Source organism: Cynocephalus volans, chromosome 6 (assembly GCF_027409185.1).
Source record: "Cynocephalus volans isolate mCynVol1 chromosome 6, mCynVol1.pri, whole genome shotgun sequence".
NCBI classification, from domain to species: Eukaryota; Metazoa; Chordata; class Mammalia; order Dermoptera; family Cynocephalidae; genus Cynocephalus; species Cynocephalus volans.
This window is the reverse complement of record NC_084465.1, coordinates 10,414,195-10,433,757: the sequence shown is the minus strand read 5'-3', so window position 1 is coordinate 10,433,757 and position 19,563 is coordinate 10,414,195. Positions and strand designations below refer to the sequence as shown.

The following is a 19,563-nucleotide window of genomic DNA, read 5'->3' as shown; positions in this document are numbered from 1 at the left end:
TACTGTATTGCCTTTCAGTAACCTACTTTTTATTGATATTTAAATGTAAATTAAAAAATTAGTCTACGTTTCTTGACTTAATTTTTTTTTTTTTCATGATTCTTAAAATGCAGTCTGAGGACCTGCAGCACCAGCATCACTTGGGAGCTGTTTTAACAGCAAATTGTCCACTGAGTCAGACTCTTCGGGGTGAGGTCCAGGACACCCTGTCTTATCAGGCCCTCTAAGTGATGTTCACACATGCATAAGTTTGACTGACGTACCTGATATCCTATTCATGTTGATGAGGCAAAAACAGCTAGCAGTCCTGTCATTGGTTAAAGACAAGCAGAAGAATTGTTACACTTTAAAGAAAAAGAGAAAAACTTCTTGATTAACCAATTTCCCCTATCCACATGCCTTCAGCATCTACTACCAGTTAATTACTTGGGTTAAGGTGTATATATAGCCTTTGTTAAAACGCCTATATCCTTACCTGGAAATGCAGTAGTTACCTACACATACCGTTCCATCATGCTATAATATGCATATGCTTCTCTGGTTAGCCAACTAATAATCCTTTGTCAAAATCAGAATAAGATGAAGAACAAAATAAGTTTTTAAATTCAGTTCTGGTAATTTTTCTTAAACAACTACCATGTTAGTTTATATGCAGTAGAAAAGAAAACCACATTTCACAGCTCCTGCCCTCATGGTGATTCGCAGATCTATCAGGAAATCACATTTTCATATGTGAAATTCAATTAACAATAGTCTGCAATTCTAAATCAACTGTCATCAAGTATTACAGTACATGAGATAAGCAATGAGTGCCCTGCATTGTACAACAATATAGACATTGATTAGAGAGAGTCTCCTTAAGAAAGAGGAATTTGAATGGGACCTAAATAACGATTATTATGTTGACAATAAAAATGCCAAAAATGCCACCTATTCTTTGCTTACCATGGATCAGACACTATGTAATCCAAACTATGTGGATTATTTCCTCTAACCCTCATAACACCGCCTATTATACTTATTCTCCAGCCAAGTCTAAATGAGGTTAGGTTACTTTGCCAATGTTATATAAGTAGTATTATGTGGAGAGAAAATCTGAACTCAAGTCTGTTTGACCACAGAGCCAAGTCTCTTACCACTTCTGCCTTAATTACTAACTCTGACTGAGAGCTTTGTAGATTGAGAAAGAGACTTGTAGTGTGTTTCAGATAAAAGCAACCCCAGAAAGGGTGAGCGTGAGTTAAGCGAGCTCCTGAGGCAATGTTGCCTGACCAGAGCACACGGTTTACATGGGCAAGTTGCAGAAACCATGGAAGACCTATTAGGATCATGGTAGTTCCTCTATGCAGAGATGAAGATCTGTGACATAAAGTCATAGATATTGAAGAAACATTGACACATTTTTGAACATAATGGAAGTGATGTTTTAAGACTAGACTAATGTTAGTTAGAAAGCATACTTTGGTGAAAAGTAAAGAGATATTTGGGTAGAACGATCAATTAAACCGGGTAGAAGAGATATTTGGGTAGAACGATTATTGTAAACCGGTTGCCACATGATAAGGGCAATGACTGGGGTTTTGGCAGAAGGAAATAAGAATGATGAATTACTAAATAATAATACGTTGAGCTTTCAAAAGTAGAGAACGGAACTGTTACCAGAGGTGGGAAACAGGGAGGAGAGGGGGGTTAGCGAGAAATTGGTAAAGGGCTACAAAGAATGATTACATTGTATAATGATGATCGTACTAATTATCCCAATTTGATCACCTTATGTTGTACTCGGGGATTGATATTCAACTCTGTACCCCACAAGTATGTATAACCAATTATGCTTTAATAAAAAAAAAAAAATAGGTGAAAGGTTTTAATGGCAGACCGGCCATAGGGACTAAAAGGAAGACTTTAGAATCTGAAACTGACATCCTAGATTATTTTAAGCTGTACATAAAAATTGTAATAATCTGGGTAGAGGTTATGAAAAATTAATAAGGCAGTTAGTTTATTTTCAGGGATTGTGAGTTTAGATTATTCCTAACTCCCTCTGTGTCTTGTTCATCTTAAAAGCATTTGAATCAGTCCCATCTTCTTTATCCTTTGTCATGTTGCTTTAGTTCAAGTGCTGGTCATCTTCCATCTGGCCTGTGGGCCACAAATGCCAAAAATCCTCTCTACATTTTGAATCACTTCCCTAAAATCTACCAGTTTTCTACATGGAGTTTTCTTCCTAAAGCCTACATCTAATTACGTCATCTTGCTGCTTCAAGTTCAAAAATACTTTTCCCTACCTTTTCTTACAATATTCTGCTTGGTATCATGTTCAAAATTAGAGCAATCATATAATTTCTTATCTCAGTAAGATACTTAGGAGATTGAAAGCAGGCGTGATAGTAATTACTCTGGAGCAGAAGATGGATAGGCTCTGCTGACCTTCCTAGACACATCCTCTTCTGATAGCACTTTATACACAAACAAAACCAAAATAATCCGTGAAAAACCCTGCTCTAGAGGTCTCTATCTGTGTTGTTCACAGCTGTATTGGCAGTGACGACCCCACTGCCAAGCACACCGTAGGCACTCAATAACTACTTGCAAAAGGAAGGGAGGAAGGAAGAAGTATATCAAAGAATTGTAGAAATGTTCTCGCCTGGTGTGTTGTTGTTGAAATGAAATAGAATGGAAGATTTAACATCCTTATAGCAAGAAAACCACAGAAAGCCAAGCAAGGCACAGAGAACTTGTTAGAGAAGAAGGTAAAAAAGGGAGGTCCTAGAATCCAACCTCCTATTTCATAATGTAGCACACGACAGATCCTGGAAGTATGACTCCTGTGCACTTTACCCGAACATTCCAGTGTGTGCATATCAGATAGACAGACTTTTACCAGAAATATTTCTTAGCTTTGTGAAGAGAGCTTTCATATTCTCCATAAATATCAGTATAGAGCTGTTTAGAAAAAGTTTTCTCAATAGCATTTTAGATGTTCTAACTACAAAGCAGATATGTAAATGTCCATTTTGTACTTCCGAAAACAGGTGCAGTCTCTGTGAGAAAAAGAAATTTATCATGAGCGTGAACCTATAACATAGGTTATAATGGAAAATAACCTATAATTTAATTACATGAACATTGGCTTTCTACACAAACTAGATTTGATGTAATTAAAGCACCTGTAACAAACAAAATGAATCAGGGAAATTTCTTTTTTCTACTTTTTTCTGAGATAAAGGAAGATTAGAAATCACATACTATTTGTGGAAAATGTATACTAACTATGCAAAAAATATGTTTGTGTGTGCATGTGTGGCAGGGGTGGGGGGTGGTGGAAATTTCTTGGATTTCTTCGTTGATAGCCCAATGAAACAGCCAATATTTATGACTTCTCAAAATAAAGCCCTTTAGAGTAAGGATATGATATCTATAAATAACTGTAAGTTAAATGTTTTTTCAATGATTATGAGCCCCAACGAAACAAACATTACACTTGTTTAACAATCTATTGATGGTTGGAGTCCTTTCCCCAACTATAAAGCTAGACCTGACCTCACCATCTCTGTTTGTTAGGTCAGAAGCACTTTTAGAGAAAGAACCAAGTCATGAACTTAAATTTAGAGAAAAAATAATGTTCATTCTAACAAGAGGAAATACTCTAAAAGAGTGATTTGCCAGCATTTGATGTGTTATGGGGGCATTTATCTGGGGAGGCATCTGTGTTGTGCTGTGCTCATGTAGGATATTTCATTGCAGCTATCTACGAGCCTTCCTGTGAAGCCTACAAACACCTGGGCCAGACGTCAAATTACTACTGGATAGATCCTGATGGCAGTGGACCTTTGGGGCCTCTGAAAGTTTACTGCAACATGACAGGTAACTATGTCACTATGTCATATTTATGTTTTATGAAAATTGCTTTTCTATGTGTTGAGAATAAATAGTTCCACTGATGGTTTGTTTCTTTGGTGCTGTATTCTTACCACATTTAATAAGCAAAATATTGCTGAATTTGTTAGGTAAAAAGGTGAAACATATTTCTAAAAGAATAAAATTTTTTATTTCATTCCTGGAATCTGAGACTGGAACTTTTTTTTTTTTGTTTTTTTTTTTGGTGGCTGGTCAGTACAGGGATCTCAACCCTTGACCTTGGTGTTATAACACCACGCTCTAACCAACTGAGCTAACCGGCCAGTTATGACACTTGATTTTTTTTTAAAGTCTACCTTTTACTTGAAGAATTAATAATATGGAGAAGTGAAAATCAGAAATTGAAATTGCAAGGTTGAAGTCCACAGGAAGAACTGGCCTATGAGCAGCCTCTACTAGTAACCTAGATTGGGGAAATTCAGTATCAATGAGCTAATTCCTCTCTGTCCATGTTAGAAAAAGCTTATAGACCACTCTAGACCTTCCTCTATTCTCCGTAATTATAGAAGGAGCTTTTTGGGGTACTGAAATCCCATTTTGGCAATAGTGAATATTACCTGAAGCTTTCATGAAATTTACTTGGGGTTTTCTACTTGGAAAGATAACCTAGTTTTTCTTCACTTCCTTATTAAATTTCAGGACTATGAAATGAGATTGCAGGTTCTTGTATGTACAGATCTCTAAGATAAAAGCAAATTTTCTATCAGATACTTGTCAAACTCTAATCCTCTGAAAATCCAGAAAAGGGTGTGAAGCATGCACTATTTTTTGTGGCTCTAGGAGGGGATCAGCATTTGATGTGAACTCCTGAGGCACATTATGATAAGGATAATGATAACCTGACACTATTGATGATGATTGCTACTTGTGACTGTGGACCATGTGTCAGGTACTATGATCAATTCTTTATGCAGACATCCGAGTTTGCATTCTGGCTCCATTGATCATCAGATGTGTAATCTTGGTCACCTTACTAACTTTACTGAATTCAGTGAGCCTCTGCAAAATGGATTAATAATAATACCTACCTCAAAGCATTATTATATGAATGAAATAAGATAATCCATTTATGATTCTTAGTATATTGTCTAACATAGAGTAAACTTTCCATAAAATTTACTGAAAGTTAGGTATTATTATTTAGTTTAAAGGCTTTGAGAGTTAAATTGTAAGACTGGCCCGAAAGCACGAATCTTACTTGTTGGGAAGGCTCATTTTGCAGAGACCAGGAGACAGAGATCGCTGCAATCAAGCAAGAGGTTTTTTTTATTCCAGCATGCTGGGGTCACTCCATCTTCAGGACAGAAGCGGCCCCGAGCTCTTAACACAAGCACTTTTTATACAGTTTGGTAGGCAGACTTTGGCAACAGGATGAGTTGTACACAGCTTATTGGTCACCTGAGGTGACTTTTAAATCTATTGGTGGCTTTCGGTGGGGTGGTACACAGACGAGGAACTGGGGAATTGACCAATAACCCACCCCTTTTACGATTAGGCCAGGTGGCCCATAGATAAGGAACTGGTTAGACAGTTCCTGGAACTGGGTGTACTTTGGGCAGTCATGCCCTTCCTGGTATAGCTGGGCTATCCCTCGTAGGGACTTTTCAGCCTAGGCCTGAAATGGCGGAGTAGTTCAAAGTGGCGTTAGTTATGCTACCTTGTTCATTTATTTGTTTTTAGAAAGCACAGGTACAGAAGCAGATGGCATATGTTAAAGTAAATTTCTCCTCTACATGACCCCTTAGAAGCTGCCTTACTTAAAATGGCTGATGTACTTAAAATGGCGCTAATTATGTTCCCTGTCACAAGCAAGCAGTAGTACAGAAGCAAATCGCGTATGTTAGAATAATAAAATTTCCTTTACAAAATAACTTGCCCATATCATTCAGGCAAGATTCAAATTGAGATCTGCTTAAAGCCAATGGTTCTTAAATCTGGATATGCTTCAGAATCATTTATGGAGTTTTGTTTTTTTTTATTTTTCATGTAAACTTCTTGGTTCCACCTCTGGAGACTTTGATTCAGTATGTCTGAAGTGGAACTAGGATTGTGCAGCTAGAATAGAAATCCCTGAACAGTACAGGAGGCAAGCAGACCCCAGTGGAGAATGTTCACAGTATCAGGAAGCCGGGCATGGGACAGAATGGAAGGGTAAATGATGACATGAGCACGGTGTGGAAGATGTGTAGAGAAGACGGTGAAGGGAGCTAGCATCCCCCAAATTTCCTCCCACGACAAGAACTCTAAGTGTGCCGTAGAGGCAGAAACCACTTACCAAAGAGCTTGATCTAAGATTTCACTGATGGACTTGTCAATGCACTCAGGTCTTTTCTTGTTTTCCTTCCTTTTTAATCTTACTAGAACTGAAGTAAAATCTGTGAGAACATGATTTAATCTATAAGAAGTTTGATTTGAGTTTCTCCCAATATATATAAATACATAATACAATTAAAATCAACCTCAAGGGAAGTCAGAGCATCCTGACTGGGATTGAGCAATTAGGAATTTACTTTAGTTATTTCCCTATGTGCATCCCAAAGGAGAATTAGAGAAACAAAACAAAACCGTAACATATACAATCCTCATATCAAGAACACACACAAAATGAAGGACTCGTTTACTTTTGGGAGAGCTTACCTTTCTGTGAATTGAAGACTTTGCTCAGAAAAATAGGTCTCATTGGCATCAATATCTCCCTTAAAGAGCACGACTACAATTTCATCCAATACTCCAGATGCAGTCCAGGCAGTAAGGAGTACGATACAGGTTTCTACAGTTAGAATATTTTTCCTCTATTCCTTCAAGATAGTTGGAACATCAGAGTGTCCAAGGGCCCTTGAAGAAGCTTGATTTACAGGCCATCGGGCACTTTGTGACCCTTTGTCATTCTTTAACCATTCCATCTTCTAAAAAAAGCATGGCTTGACATCATGAAGAGAACACAATACCACAGAGCTTGCCTCAGGCTATTCCATTTCCAGGAGATATATGCAAAAGAAGAGGGGAAAATGACAGCATGAGGTATTCTATAAAGTCTTGATATATCACTCCGTGTCATGAGAAGTTGTATATGCATTCGAAAACCTATAGTAAAGAAAAAGACTAGACACTCAAAAAGGTGAGGAAGAGAAATAGCCCTACAAATTAATGTCCTAAGGCTTGAAAGGGATTATTCATTCCAAGGAACTGAAATCCCAGTGACTGGAGCTTAGTGAGCCTAAGAGAAGGGCTCAGAACGAAGCAGGGAGACAGTGAAGGGCCAGAGCAGACGAGCAGTAAGGATTAGGGCAGAAAAAAAGTTCAGTTTTTGTTTTTTTAGTTTTTTTCAATTGCAGTGGTGGGAATCCATGGAAAGGTTTTAAGCAGGAGAATAAGATCTTCATTACATTTAAAACTCTACCACTTGGGGTGCTGTGAGCCAGAGTGAAAGCATTGGACCAGTTCTGACGCTATTATAGAAGTCCAACAGAGAGACGATGCTTCCTTGGACACGGTGTGACAGTTTAAGTAATGAGAAATAGATTTTAGATCTTTTTTGAATATAGAATTGTCAAGATTGGTAAAAGATTAGATAAGAATGGTTGAAGATAGACAGTTATCAATAATAACTCCTGAATATATGGATTGAGTATCTGAACGAACTACAGTGCCATTTAAGAGATGTGGAAAATTAGGGAAGAACGGATTTAGCAGAAGCTCAAGAATTTGGTTTTGACCTAGTTAAATATGCCATCTAACTAGAGATGCAGATTTTGCAGTTGAATAAGCTCCAAAAGGCTGTTTGGGTTAGAGAGATAAATGTACTGATTGTCAGCATATGAATATATGAGAATTGATAATATCAGTTAGGGAATGTTGTAAACAGAGAAAAGGCATCTCAGGAATGAGCTGTTAGAAACTCAATAGATAGAGATAAGCTTTCTGGTGACAAAATATTTAGTAAGTGTGTAGGATTATGTTTATAATTAAGTTTAAGTAGAGGGAAAGTGTCTGAGAGCATTTTAGGGGTGAATGGGTCATTCATGTGGATGTTGAAATGACTGCTTGGGTCTTAGAGAATGATGAAAGGACTTGGAGGATGCAGCGTGACTTCAAATCAATGCAAAAGTACACAGCGAATGTGCTGGTATAGCAAGTATGGCAAGTAATAGCAACTAGGATGCAGGATGTGGGGACTGCAGAATAGCCAGACGTCATGAACCTCCAAAGGAGCCTGCATAGACAGCCTGGGGAAACCATGGATTAAGCTCCAAGTCTTGGAAATTAGGGGGTGCCCTAAAAGACAGAACATTTCAAGTACTGCACAGGGGGCCAGCAAAATCTTCCACAAAGCAGCTGACTCATGAGCTGAGTCTTGAAGAGCAAGTGAGCATTATGGGGCTGGAACATTGGTGGAAGGAAAAATTATAAAACTTATAAAATGCTTTTCATGGGATGCAAAGAAGTTGAAACTTTGTCCTGAGGTGAAAGCAAGCAATTGATGGTTTCAAGAAAAAGAGTAACATAATCAGGTATTGTATATTTAAAACATCACTTTGGTAACTGTGAATAAGATTCTGCAAAGGAGACTCAGATGTAAGATAGGAAGGCAAGTTAGAAACCCCCTGGAGTAATGCTGGAGTTGAAATTGAGACATAGGGTCATAGCAATTAAGTAAAAGAGGAGGAGATTGATTTGCTGGACAGTAAAGAAGTTGAGCTGGTCATACTGGTACTGATGAGATAGAAGGAGTTGAAAATACTTCCCAGGTTTCTGCCTTGAGTGACACCATAAGAGGAAACACAGAACAGGAGGGACAGACTAGGAAAAGGGATGGGATTCCATGTTGCTTTAGGTCTCTGTAGTTCAACCAGGTAGAGCTGTCCTGGTGGCAGATACTATACAAATTCACTGTTGGACATTGAGCATATCAATTAATCTGTTTCAGTTTCCCTATAAATAAAGTATAGGAATTAAAATAAATTGAATGCTACGTTGCCTTCCATTCTAAAAAAATAAATAAGTAAGAAAAAATTTATATTATTACCATGGAACATGAAAGTAAAAAATCATTAGTTGCGGTCAAATAATATAGAAATAGAACCTGCCTGTCTCAAACAAGCTTGAATTTACTCATTTCTTGGCCAAGTTTGACATAAATTGGCTTTGTTCATTTTTTATCATAAGGCAGTTCTTCTACTTTATAATTCTTCTTCTATCTCCAGTTGAAAGCTACATCTCTTGGAAATTAGGGAGTGCCCTAAATGACAGAGTGTCTCAAGTGCTGAACAGTTGACACCGAGGAGAGAATATTTTCATTGAATCCTTTGTAGAAGAATTCATCATTCTGTGAAAGCCAAAGCCTGGTTTCAGATCTTAGGGCACATTATAAAATGTGGTCATTATTATACTCTCCATTTTTATCCTCTCTCTGAAAATGTGGTGTTATAATTTTTATGAATATATACTATCACATATTTCCAGTATTAACCTCTTTTAATTGTACATTTTTTTCTAACATTTCAACTTCTAATTTTTATTTTCTACAAGTATTTACCAGCATCCTCTCCCCAGAAACCTGGGATTTTTATATTTGAAGCTTCATTTAGTTCTTTCTGTCTGATGATTAATAATAAGAATGGTAAATAAAGCTAGATCTAGCCATTATCCCTAGAATCTTACCACCTATCCTTATGCCAAAAACAATGGTTTTCTTAATATTCTATCCCCTAATTCATGTTTTCCATAACTCTCTTTGCATTCATATTTAATTTTTTAAAAATTTAAGTAAGCATCTGTGCTCTAGTACTTGAAGTTTAAAGTCCAAATAGAGAATACCTCTTACATCATTATTCCTAGCACTGGTTTTGTAGTTTTCTCAAAAAGCCATTAAGCTTGTTTATATAATTTGTGCTTTATAAAGCTCTGGGATTTAGCTGATCAAATTCTATTATCCTCTATGATAGTAAAAGCTATTCATGTCTTTTTAATCTAATATTTATAAAGAGCTTGTTACTCCAGTTCCTAAGCACTTGCACTCAGGAATATTATTTTATTTATTATTATACTTTTCATAAGTTTCAGTAGTGCAGTATGGGCAGAGGAGAAATGGGGCACTGGGGTGGTAGACTTAGGTTCTAGAGCAAAGTATCATAAACCTATCCACACCTAACCCCACCCCAGCAAAGCAAAGCAATTTCTTCCCTATAATATTCATTTTCTTAGCAGCTCACAATAACAAAAATTTACTATCTCACAGTTTCTGTGGGCCAGGAGTGTGGCACAGGTCAGCTGGATTGACTGCTCAGTCTTACTAGGCTAAGTTCAAGCTGTCATCCAGAGATGAGATTTCATCTGAACCTGGGACCCTCTTGGAAATTCATTCAAGTCATTGATAGATTCAGTTCCTTGTGGTTCTAAGAATGAGGTTTTCTTGCTGGCTGTTGGCCATGGATTGCTCTTAGCTCCTAGAGGCTGTTGCCAGGTCCCACCCATGTGGCTCTGCCTATGCAGGAGGATTTCTCAGATCTCCAGACCCTCACCTAATTAGGTCAGCCCTACCAGGATCATTACCATTTGATGAACTCAAAGTCAACTGATTAGAGACCTTATCTACATCTACGAAATCTCTCCACTTTTGCCATCTAAAGTAACCAAATCCCAAGAGTAATATCCCATAATATTTGCTGGCCCCACCCATGCCCAAGGAGAGAGGATTATTCAGGGCATGTGAGGGGCAAAGAGGGGAGGTGTTGAAGGCCGTCTTACAATTCTGTCTCCCACACCTACCCAGGTGCCTCTGTATATTACTCAGAAACATTTATTCCTATCTTTTGAGGAACAGTGCCATGTTTAGTTTGAAAATATTAATCTTCACCATTATTAGTTTTAGAGTTTTAACATGTTGTTTAATAAAAGAAATTTTGACAATATACATAAGCAAAAATAAAAATCATTTACCAAATAGAAATGAGAATTACTGACATGTTAGGAAATGTGTGATTAAAGTTTTATATTTTATGCTTGTAACTATATATATTTTATTGAAGGCAAACTACCAGACATATTCTAAGTATATCACACACATTAATTCATCCAATAACTCACAACAACCCCACAAGGTAGGTAATTTACTATTATTCCCATTTTGGGATGATAAAAACTATAGCTCAAAAAAATTAAGTCCTAGGACACACACATAGTAAATCATGGGACTTGACTTTTAGCCAGGCATGTGTAATTCAGAGCCAGTTTGTAGTTACCATATGGTGGGGGGGGGGGCAGTGCATGTGTGTGCAAGCTCCCCCTTGTGTATGAACAGCACTTATTTGATTCTGCAGTATGATTTGTAATACAATTTCTGAAATGAGCACTTGCTATTCATATCTCTTCATTATCATCAAAACTTCCTTACACGGCTCTAACTCATTATTTGTGGTTTGGACTGCATTTTTACTATAAACTATTTACTTCTTAATTGTCCACTAATGCCCTGGGGTTTTTAATCAGAGAACACATTTTAAATGAAATCAGTGTATAAACCATTAGATGATTACTATCAGTTTTAGTTCTTAATTTAACTACAACTATTTTCTCTAGTATAATTTTCTGAGAGCTTTATAAGATAACTTGTACGTTTCCTGTGTACCTAGGTTAATCATCCCTTAGAGTTGGAGCCCAACTTTTAGGATAATTTAAATTTTACCCACAATACTTAGTTAATTTTAAATTTAAAGTCTTATACTGAATCTAACAAACTCTAGTTTGAGAAAGTAACAGGATTTAATGGAATTGTATTGGCATAATACATAATATTGATCTTTGTGTTTATTTGCTATCTGCAAGAAACCCAATTTATTTATTTTTATTTTTTAATTCATTTACATTTATTTTTGTGGCATGCAGTGTGTTGCTTCAATACCTGCGTATACTGCACAATGGTTACCAGAGGCTGAGAGGGAAGAGGAGAGGACAATTGGTGGACTAATGGGTACAAAACTGTGTTACCATCCATCATATTTCATGTGATTATAGTGCCCCACTCTTCCCCCTTTTGAAGGAAAACCTACTAGAAATAAAGACACACAGAGCTCTCTCATTCTGTGTTAGGGCTTATTAACATTCACAAGTTGGGCATTACTAAGCTTCTCACCTCTCTGTGTTCCTGCACATCATGAACTATTTCTCTGATGCGTGCATGGGCAAAAGAATAAGCCTCAAAACACTGGCTGCTTCCGTTTTCTTCTCTCCACTTATTTTTGTTTTTTCTTGTCCAAGGCATTGTCTCTCCTCTTTGTCTGCTCACCTCGTCTGCCTCCTCTGTAGTTAACCTGCACACAGAATCGCCCTTCCCTGTGTCTTCCTTCCATCCCATCTCCTTTCTGTGTCAGCCTCTCTCCAGCTGTCTTTGTTATAAACCTTTGTAATCACTCAGCAACTCCAGCTTCACGTGTTCGGCTATTCCAGTTGCTCACAATCAGTATAAATCTTTGAATTCAATTCTGTTCATACAGCTTCAATTGAAACTCTAGGAACCAACTCACTGATCAAACACAGCCTGTAAAGAACTCTTCTCCGTAACTGATTACCCACTTGCCCAAGACTCCCTTTTGGATTCACACTCTTTTTCCATAGATGGCTTCGATCTGCCAGGCTTTCTTTGAAATCTCTTCTTATTGTGTGTCAGTCATAGTGATAGGTTAATACTACAAAAGTTTTCAAATGGTTTTCAAACTTTAAATCAAGAAAAAAAAGAGGAAAACTATAAAAAGTCAGACGAGGCCCGCATCACAGAGCAGGACCTGGGAAGGGATTGCAGGATGCCACGTAAAATGGAGGTGAGGTGGCTTTAGACCCCTAACAGGTAACTCAGAGTCCCTTCTGGAGCCTCCAAAATGGTCTGCCTCCAACTATTTTCACACAACCTGCCAAAGTGATATTTTAAATACACTGCCTTTTGTTGTGCTTTAAAAGCCCTGCCTTTCTTGTACAATATCTCTGCTCCGAATCTGAGAACGGCTTCACATTGTCTATGGCTGAGGACTGTTGCTTCATTTCCTGTGGCATATTTGGGGGCATCTGATTACTCTAATTCACAGTAATCAACTCTTCAGACAGTAGATAAGAAACAAAAAATCTTTGGAAATCCCATTAGCTCATTGCTTTGTGATCAAAAAACAAAAACCATGGTAATAATTTCACACTTTTTCACGAGGAATTCCTGTCCTTCCAGATGAACTTAAAGCCAACAATGACTGTTTCTGTTTCTCCAAATCCTAGGTTTTTCAGTTTCGTGGGTCACCTTTCATTGCTTCTGAGTAAATCAATTTCCATATCAGAATGTCCCTGGGACGTTTTAGGGACAGAATTGCACACAGCAGCTGATCTGTCTTTTTATCGCATGTCTTTGTCTAATCATGGCAACCGAGAAAGTTAAATAATAAACTATACCTATACTGTACGTTAGCTAAACTGGCAAATATTTGCAGTCACATTTCCTGGAACCGACTTAAACTAGAAGCCCTAAAGCTCTTCAGTGCCCAACATAAATGATTGCTGCATGAGAGTAATTGTCTCATTAATGATGAGTGAGAAGATAACTTTGGGAAAAAATATCCCTGTAGATGATGTTGTTAAAAAATCTCTTTTTTGGGGATCCCCGTACCAGCCAGCCACCGAAACAAACAAAAATCCCTTTGTTGCATTCATGTACAGAGGACCTTATTAGGGCTGACCTCTCTTAACATCGTTATTAATTTCATATCATGTTTTTACTCATATTTTTGAGCAAACAAAATCAGCATTAAAAAGCGAGACTAGGCAAGAACTTGCTACGTCATTGTCCTTAACATTACTATTATCACTCAGTTTTGGCTTTTATGTGCATCTATTTAATTTTAATTTTTATTTTTTTAAATTTTTTTTTTTTAAAGATGACTGGTAAGGGGATCTTAACCCTTGGCTTGGTGTTGTCAGCACCAGGCTCACCCAGTGAGTGAACTGGCCATCCCTATATAGGATTCGAACCCGTGGCCTTGATGTCATCAGCACTGCACTTTCCCAAGTGAGCCACGGCCGACCCCTATGTGCATCTATTTTAATCTGGACCCATCTTGGTCCTTTCTGCTTCTAAGCTCACTTGGTGTAGCTCTAGGTTTCTGGGCTAAGATGAAGCAGTATAATTTTGAGAGGTGACCTGGATACCCTGGCTGCTTCAGAAAGCAGGACATGGAGGGCAGAGCAGGAAGGTTATTAGTATGTCATCAAGGCAAGCCAAGGACAGAGTGGAATCTGACATATTCTGTTCTCAGGGTTAAAAAGATTGTAGAATAACAGTAGGTGTCTTGCTGACATTTTGCTTTGCTCCAACCTGGACTGTTCGCCCTCACCATGGAATTTCCCTTCACCAAGTCTTTTTTCACCCTCCCAAGAATGTCTTCATCTCTCCCTACGTTGACACTCGTGCCTCCGATTTCCCATGTCCTCAGCATTCTAAGTTTGCTCTCTAATGTGCACGTGGCACATCCTCTGGTAGCTCTTGGTCCTTCAGTATGTCCTACTCTTTCTCTCCAAAAGTTAGAACTTCTTTTTGTTCCAGAAATTCTGAAATTTCATAACAACATGCCTTAGAATAGGTTTATTTTCATCTATTTGCTGGGGGCTTGCTTTCTCACTGGCAGGTCATGTCCTTAGATTTCTTTTTATTTACACGTTTGTGATTTTGTCTCTTATGATCTCTCTGTTCTGTCTTTCTAGAATGACTTTTCATTGTGGTTTTAAATCAAAGAGCTCTTTTTTTCTTCTTGAAACATTCCTTTTTAATAGCATATTATTGCTTTATAAATGCAAAATCCTTTCTTGTATCCCAAAGATAATAAGGAACTTTTTTTTTAATCTCCCTTAGTTTTATATAAGTTCCTTTACTCTGATTATTTTTTTTTCTCTTTTCTGATCTTTACAGCTTTCCTCAGATTCCTGATCATTGTTAGCTACGTGTTTATTATTAGGAGTAAGAGGGTCTTGTTGACCTTGAACTTCACTCTAGGTTAGAGTGACCACATGTCTTCATGTGCCCAGAGTAGTCCTAATTTACTCCTGTTGCCCTGAGGTAATTATTAATAGCTCTTCCTTTTGCTCTCAATAGTGTCCTTGTTTGGATGATAAATTATTTGATTACCTCACTGTAGAGGGATTAAGTGCTTTAGTTTTTGGACTCTTTTTCACCTGTCGTTAGCATTTTCAGGTCTTTCCTTTATATTGGCTAGATTCTCCAAAGATAAGTTCTTAATTTCTTATCTGGAGGATGCTGATCTGGTTGTAACTATCTGGGAACCATTTGAGGGAAGAAGTCTAAGAGCATGAGCATCTAGCATTTGGTATAAACATAGACAATCACCATTTTCTGTATGGTTTCCACATCCTTTACTATGCCTGGTATTTCTCCATGCAGGACCCTTTTAGAGAATAAATCTCAAGTTATCTACCAGAGTGAAGGAGGAGCAGTCAATCAGCCACAGGCCTAGGGAGGGGATCTGCACATCTATCAAACAGCCTTAACCCAGTTTTCCTTATTTTACTCATTACTGAATCCTTTGAGGATTCCATGGGAGTGAGTTGGGTTGGTTCTCATTTTTCCAGACTGTCAGGTTAAGATTCAGCATCATTAGATTTACTAAGTCAGCTAACACATATCCACTTGCTTTTCATCCTCCAAAATTGTATTGCTACTGATGGCTCAGTTTCTCCTGCCCTTGTGGGATATATATTCCAGCTGTAGTAGAGTCTTCAGGAGGGGCAAAAAGTTATACATAGTAAGTGCTTATTCATCATCCTACACCAGAAATCCCTCATTTAGTTTTAATCCTATAATTTAATGCCTCGGAACCAAATTTGTTTTTCAAAGCATGTATTTTAAAATTCATTACAATCTCCAAATTTTTAGTAACAATTAATCAGTTTTCCTTTTTGGTTAAAGGAAGTCATAATTCTTACAGTGTTTATTATTGGCTCTCTACTCTATAAGAGGTAATATGATAAATGTTTTCACCTATAGTATTTCATTTATTCCTTGCAATAACCCTGAGAGATATTAGTGTTGCAGTTTTGAAGACATGGAAACTGAAACACAAACAGATATTAAAAATTTCCAAACAGCTAATGAGTGTTTAAACATCTTATCATCTATGGGTGCATCTATAACACAATTTATAAAAGGCTGTTTACACAAAGAATATAGATTTGAATTAGAGGCTTTCATATCTTTTAGTGGCATAAATTTATCACTTTTGCTTTTTAGTAAGTTAAAACATTTTGACAAACCCTCAATTCTAATAATCATAACATAAATTACTATTACTACTATTAAAATTTTTTCTTCCCCTATCTCTGATTTCTGATTAGCTGGAGTCTAGACTGTAATCAGGGACCGTGTCTATCTTGCTGACTACTGAATCCAACAGAGCAACTGGTATATAGTTAATACTAATACATACACTGCTGTGAATAGTCCTTGTCACCTGGACTCTTAGTATACAAGTAGCCACCATCAATAACAGTGCTAGATGAGAAAACAAGCTTGAGATAGGGGTCTGCCTCATTTATAATTAGAAGACAAGTGTTTATTAGCAATCAACTCAAAAATTGTCTACACAACCTGTTCTATAAACTGGAAAAAGTCCAAGCTCTTCACCCTTTTATATGCTCCAACTGCTCTTTGTGTGGATGCTTCTTTTACAGCAAATATGAAATCATTCTAGGCGCAGGGTTGAGTTTGCCTTATTATTGGAATAAGGCAACCAAAATCCTCTAATTCAATGGATGAAACAGAACTATTTATGAATCCATCCTCAGTCGCCATCAAAAAAAGTAAAAGGTAAAGGGTTCAGTAGATTCTTTTAGTCTTTTGAAGCAAGAGTGGAGTCTCCAAAATATTTTGGCCAATCAACTTACATGAACATCAGTAATTTCTTTTACCAATAAAAACTGAACTTTCATAAAGTAACTAACAAATTTATTTATGCTAACAAGATATCAGTTTTGAGCAGTGATAAATATAACTTACACAATTCTAGTAGTGTTCATCTCTGAAATCTGGTCTCAATGCTAGCCAACCACCTAGACAGTGTGTGTTCTTGCTTAGAGTGACTGGCATTCCTACAGCAACCCTTGGATGTAGACCCATACTATCTAATACACATGCAACTACATCAAACTGTCCTTGTGGATGTATCTTAAAAGTAAATTGCAGACCGCACAACACATAAATTGACCAATTATCCAGGTTGCCTTGCCAGCTATCTATTAAAGGAACGATGTCAACATAAGACAGTAAATTTGGAAAACATGCAAAAGATGTTTACCGTAACATTGTTAGTATGTTGGTTAATCATTGTAAAGCACAAAAAGAGTTGTGTCCTAGTAAGAGCTACCATCAGTGATGTTCCTAAGTGTATTAAGTGTATTCCTGAATCGTTCCTGCTAATGATTAACTGCAATCCTAGCCCACCTTGGGCAAAAATTTTCTCACATGTTGTTTTCCACCTTTCTTTTTTCACATATCCTTATTTCCACAGCGTTCCACCTATGTTCTTCTCTAGGTAGGAGAAGAGAGAGCTGATATGATATTGTATATCATACTATCATAGATCAGAAAATGTATGATATTATGATAATGGAATATGATCACTCTCCCAGTGGTATTTCTATTTCAAAGAGAATAACAAGAAAATGAATCAAATATGGAGATGATATATCAGACAGAGCACCCTCGATTGCTCCCTGAATTATTCCTATTTATAGTCTCTATTATGCCTGTGGGTACAGAAATAACAGCCCATGTGACTTTTAAAGGCTCTCAAATGTGAAGTCTTGCTTTTTCCCGTGGGAACTGGCAGGCCGCTATTGCTATTAACTACTCTGTCTTACTTTTACTTCATTATCTACTCTGTAATATATATTTTTTTGTTTTTTCCTCTCCCTAGCTATCCCATTCCATACAAAAAGCTAGGTGAATAAAGATCAGAGAACAAAAGTGAATTAAATATTGCATGGAAACAAATATAAAGGAACACACTGTGCAGTAGATGCTTACTCCATCTGGAAAGATAATTTCCTGTTGGTGTCACTGCTCCCACCACCTCAATTCTCCCCTAGTTCTATCTTCCCTTTGAAAGTTCTAAATTCTATTTATTAAAAGAGTCAGTGTTTCTATATATAATATTCATGTTTAAAATTTTGAAGTCCTAATTTCCATTCCTCTTGATATTTGAAAGCAAAATGCTACAACTTCCTGTGTAACATTTGAGTGTTTCCTCCATTGTGGCAATTTTATGTCTGTCTGTATGTAATTAGGGGTAGGACAAGGACCGTGCCTGCTCAGAAGCTTCTGCAGATGCTGTATTTTGTCGTTATATTGCCTGTCTGCATGATAAATTTTTGTTGTCAGTGATTACAAACTTGTTTGCTATTTTTGGTTGGTGGTGGGAAGTGAAAGGATACAATAGTTTATCTACTTAAGAGAGGATATTAGAAAGAAGTTGGATTTTTAGGAGACTTATTGTTAAAACCACTGATATTTTCTTCCACTTCAAGCCTTGGCAGAAACCTCATGAAAACATTTGGAGGAACTATCATGGCCCCACTGAGCATCTGACTCATTGTTTCAGTGTCATTAAAATGAATTTCAGTGCCGGTTCCATTGGCTTTTAACTCTACAGACATGGCCTTATCCATATTGATTGTCCTCAATTTAATGGTAGTGTAATAAAGAAAAGAAGAAAACATTGTTCAAAAGCAGGTAGATATGATATGGCTTTCTTTTTCGTTCATTATTCCTATATTATGATGTTTTGGTAGATGGCAAATCCATTAAAAATGTTCCTAGACTATAACAATCTCACTTTAAAAGTGATGTTAATTTTCTGTGTCCCAGTGGGAAAATAGTGTATAAATTATTTCTACAATATAAAAATCATAAAAGTTATGTAAGCTTGCCAATCTCAACTTTCTTTTAACAAAATTACAAAAGAAATTATTCATTTAAGCACTTTAAAACTCTGTATGTCACGAAAGTATTGTTTTTAACACAGATGTAACTCTTCCGCCATTTGTCTCTGCTAAACTTAGAAAAATCAGTTAGTGACTTTTCAATCAAAATCAACTATAGTTTCTTAGTTTCTCACTAATGTTATCTAAGAATACTGAATATATTAATAAATATGCAGAAACTAATTCAGAACTATTCTTGCAAATCGGTCCCTTTTAATATAATAATCTTCATCACCACTTGGACTTTGCAGCCACTTCAGCAGATCCTTCATTGACACGGTTCCAAATCTCTCCCTAATTCTGTTCATTATGTTCTTTTTTTTAATTTGATGAACTGTGTAGTTTGATTAGCAGCAAGTTAAATTGCAGGAACACTATAGTGGGGTTCTATCAGACATCAGACAGAGTTTGAATCAATTCCCAGACTTATAAAATACCTATTTTTATCATTCTATGTTATCCCCTGGTGTATTAGTCCATTTCTGTTGCTTATAACAAAATACCAGGAACTGGATAATTTATAAGAAAACAAAATTTATTGCCTATGGTTTTGAAGGCCAGAGAATACATCTGGTAAAGGTATTCTTTGGTGGTGGCTTTACAGCAATGTAAGGGTCT

The 19,563-nt window shown here is 36.9% G+C and overlaps 1 protein-coding gene across 1 annotated transcript in view; it reads left to right on the top strand.

The window, feature by feature from the left end:
- The window catches only part of CNTNAP2 (contactin associated protein 2), a 1,419,793-nt gene that overhangs the window by 684,892 nt on the left and 715,338 nt on the right, over positions 1-19,563 (top strand). Inside the window, exon 12 of the mRNA XM_063100985.1 lies at positions 3,748-3,867. Within this exon, the coding sequence (XP_062957055.1) occupies positions 3,748-3,867 (120 nt within the window). The remainder of the gene's footprint in view (positions 1-3,747; positions 3,868-19,563) is intronic.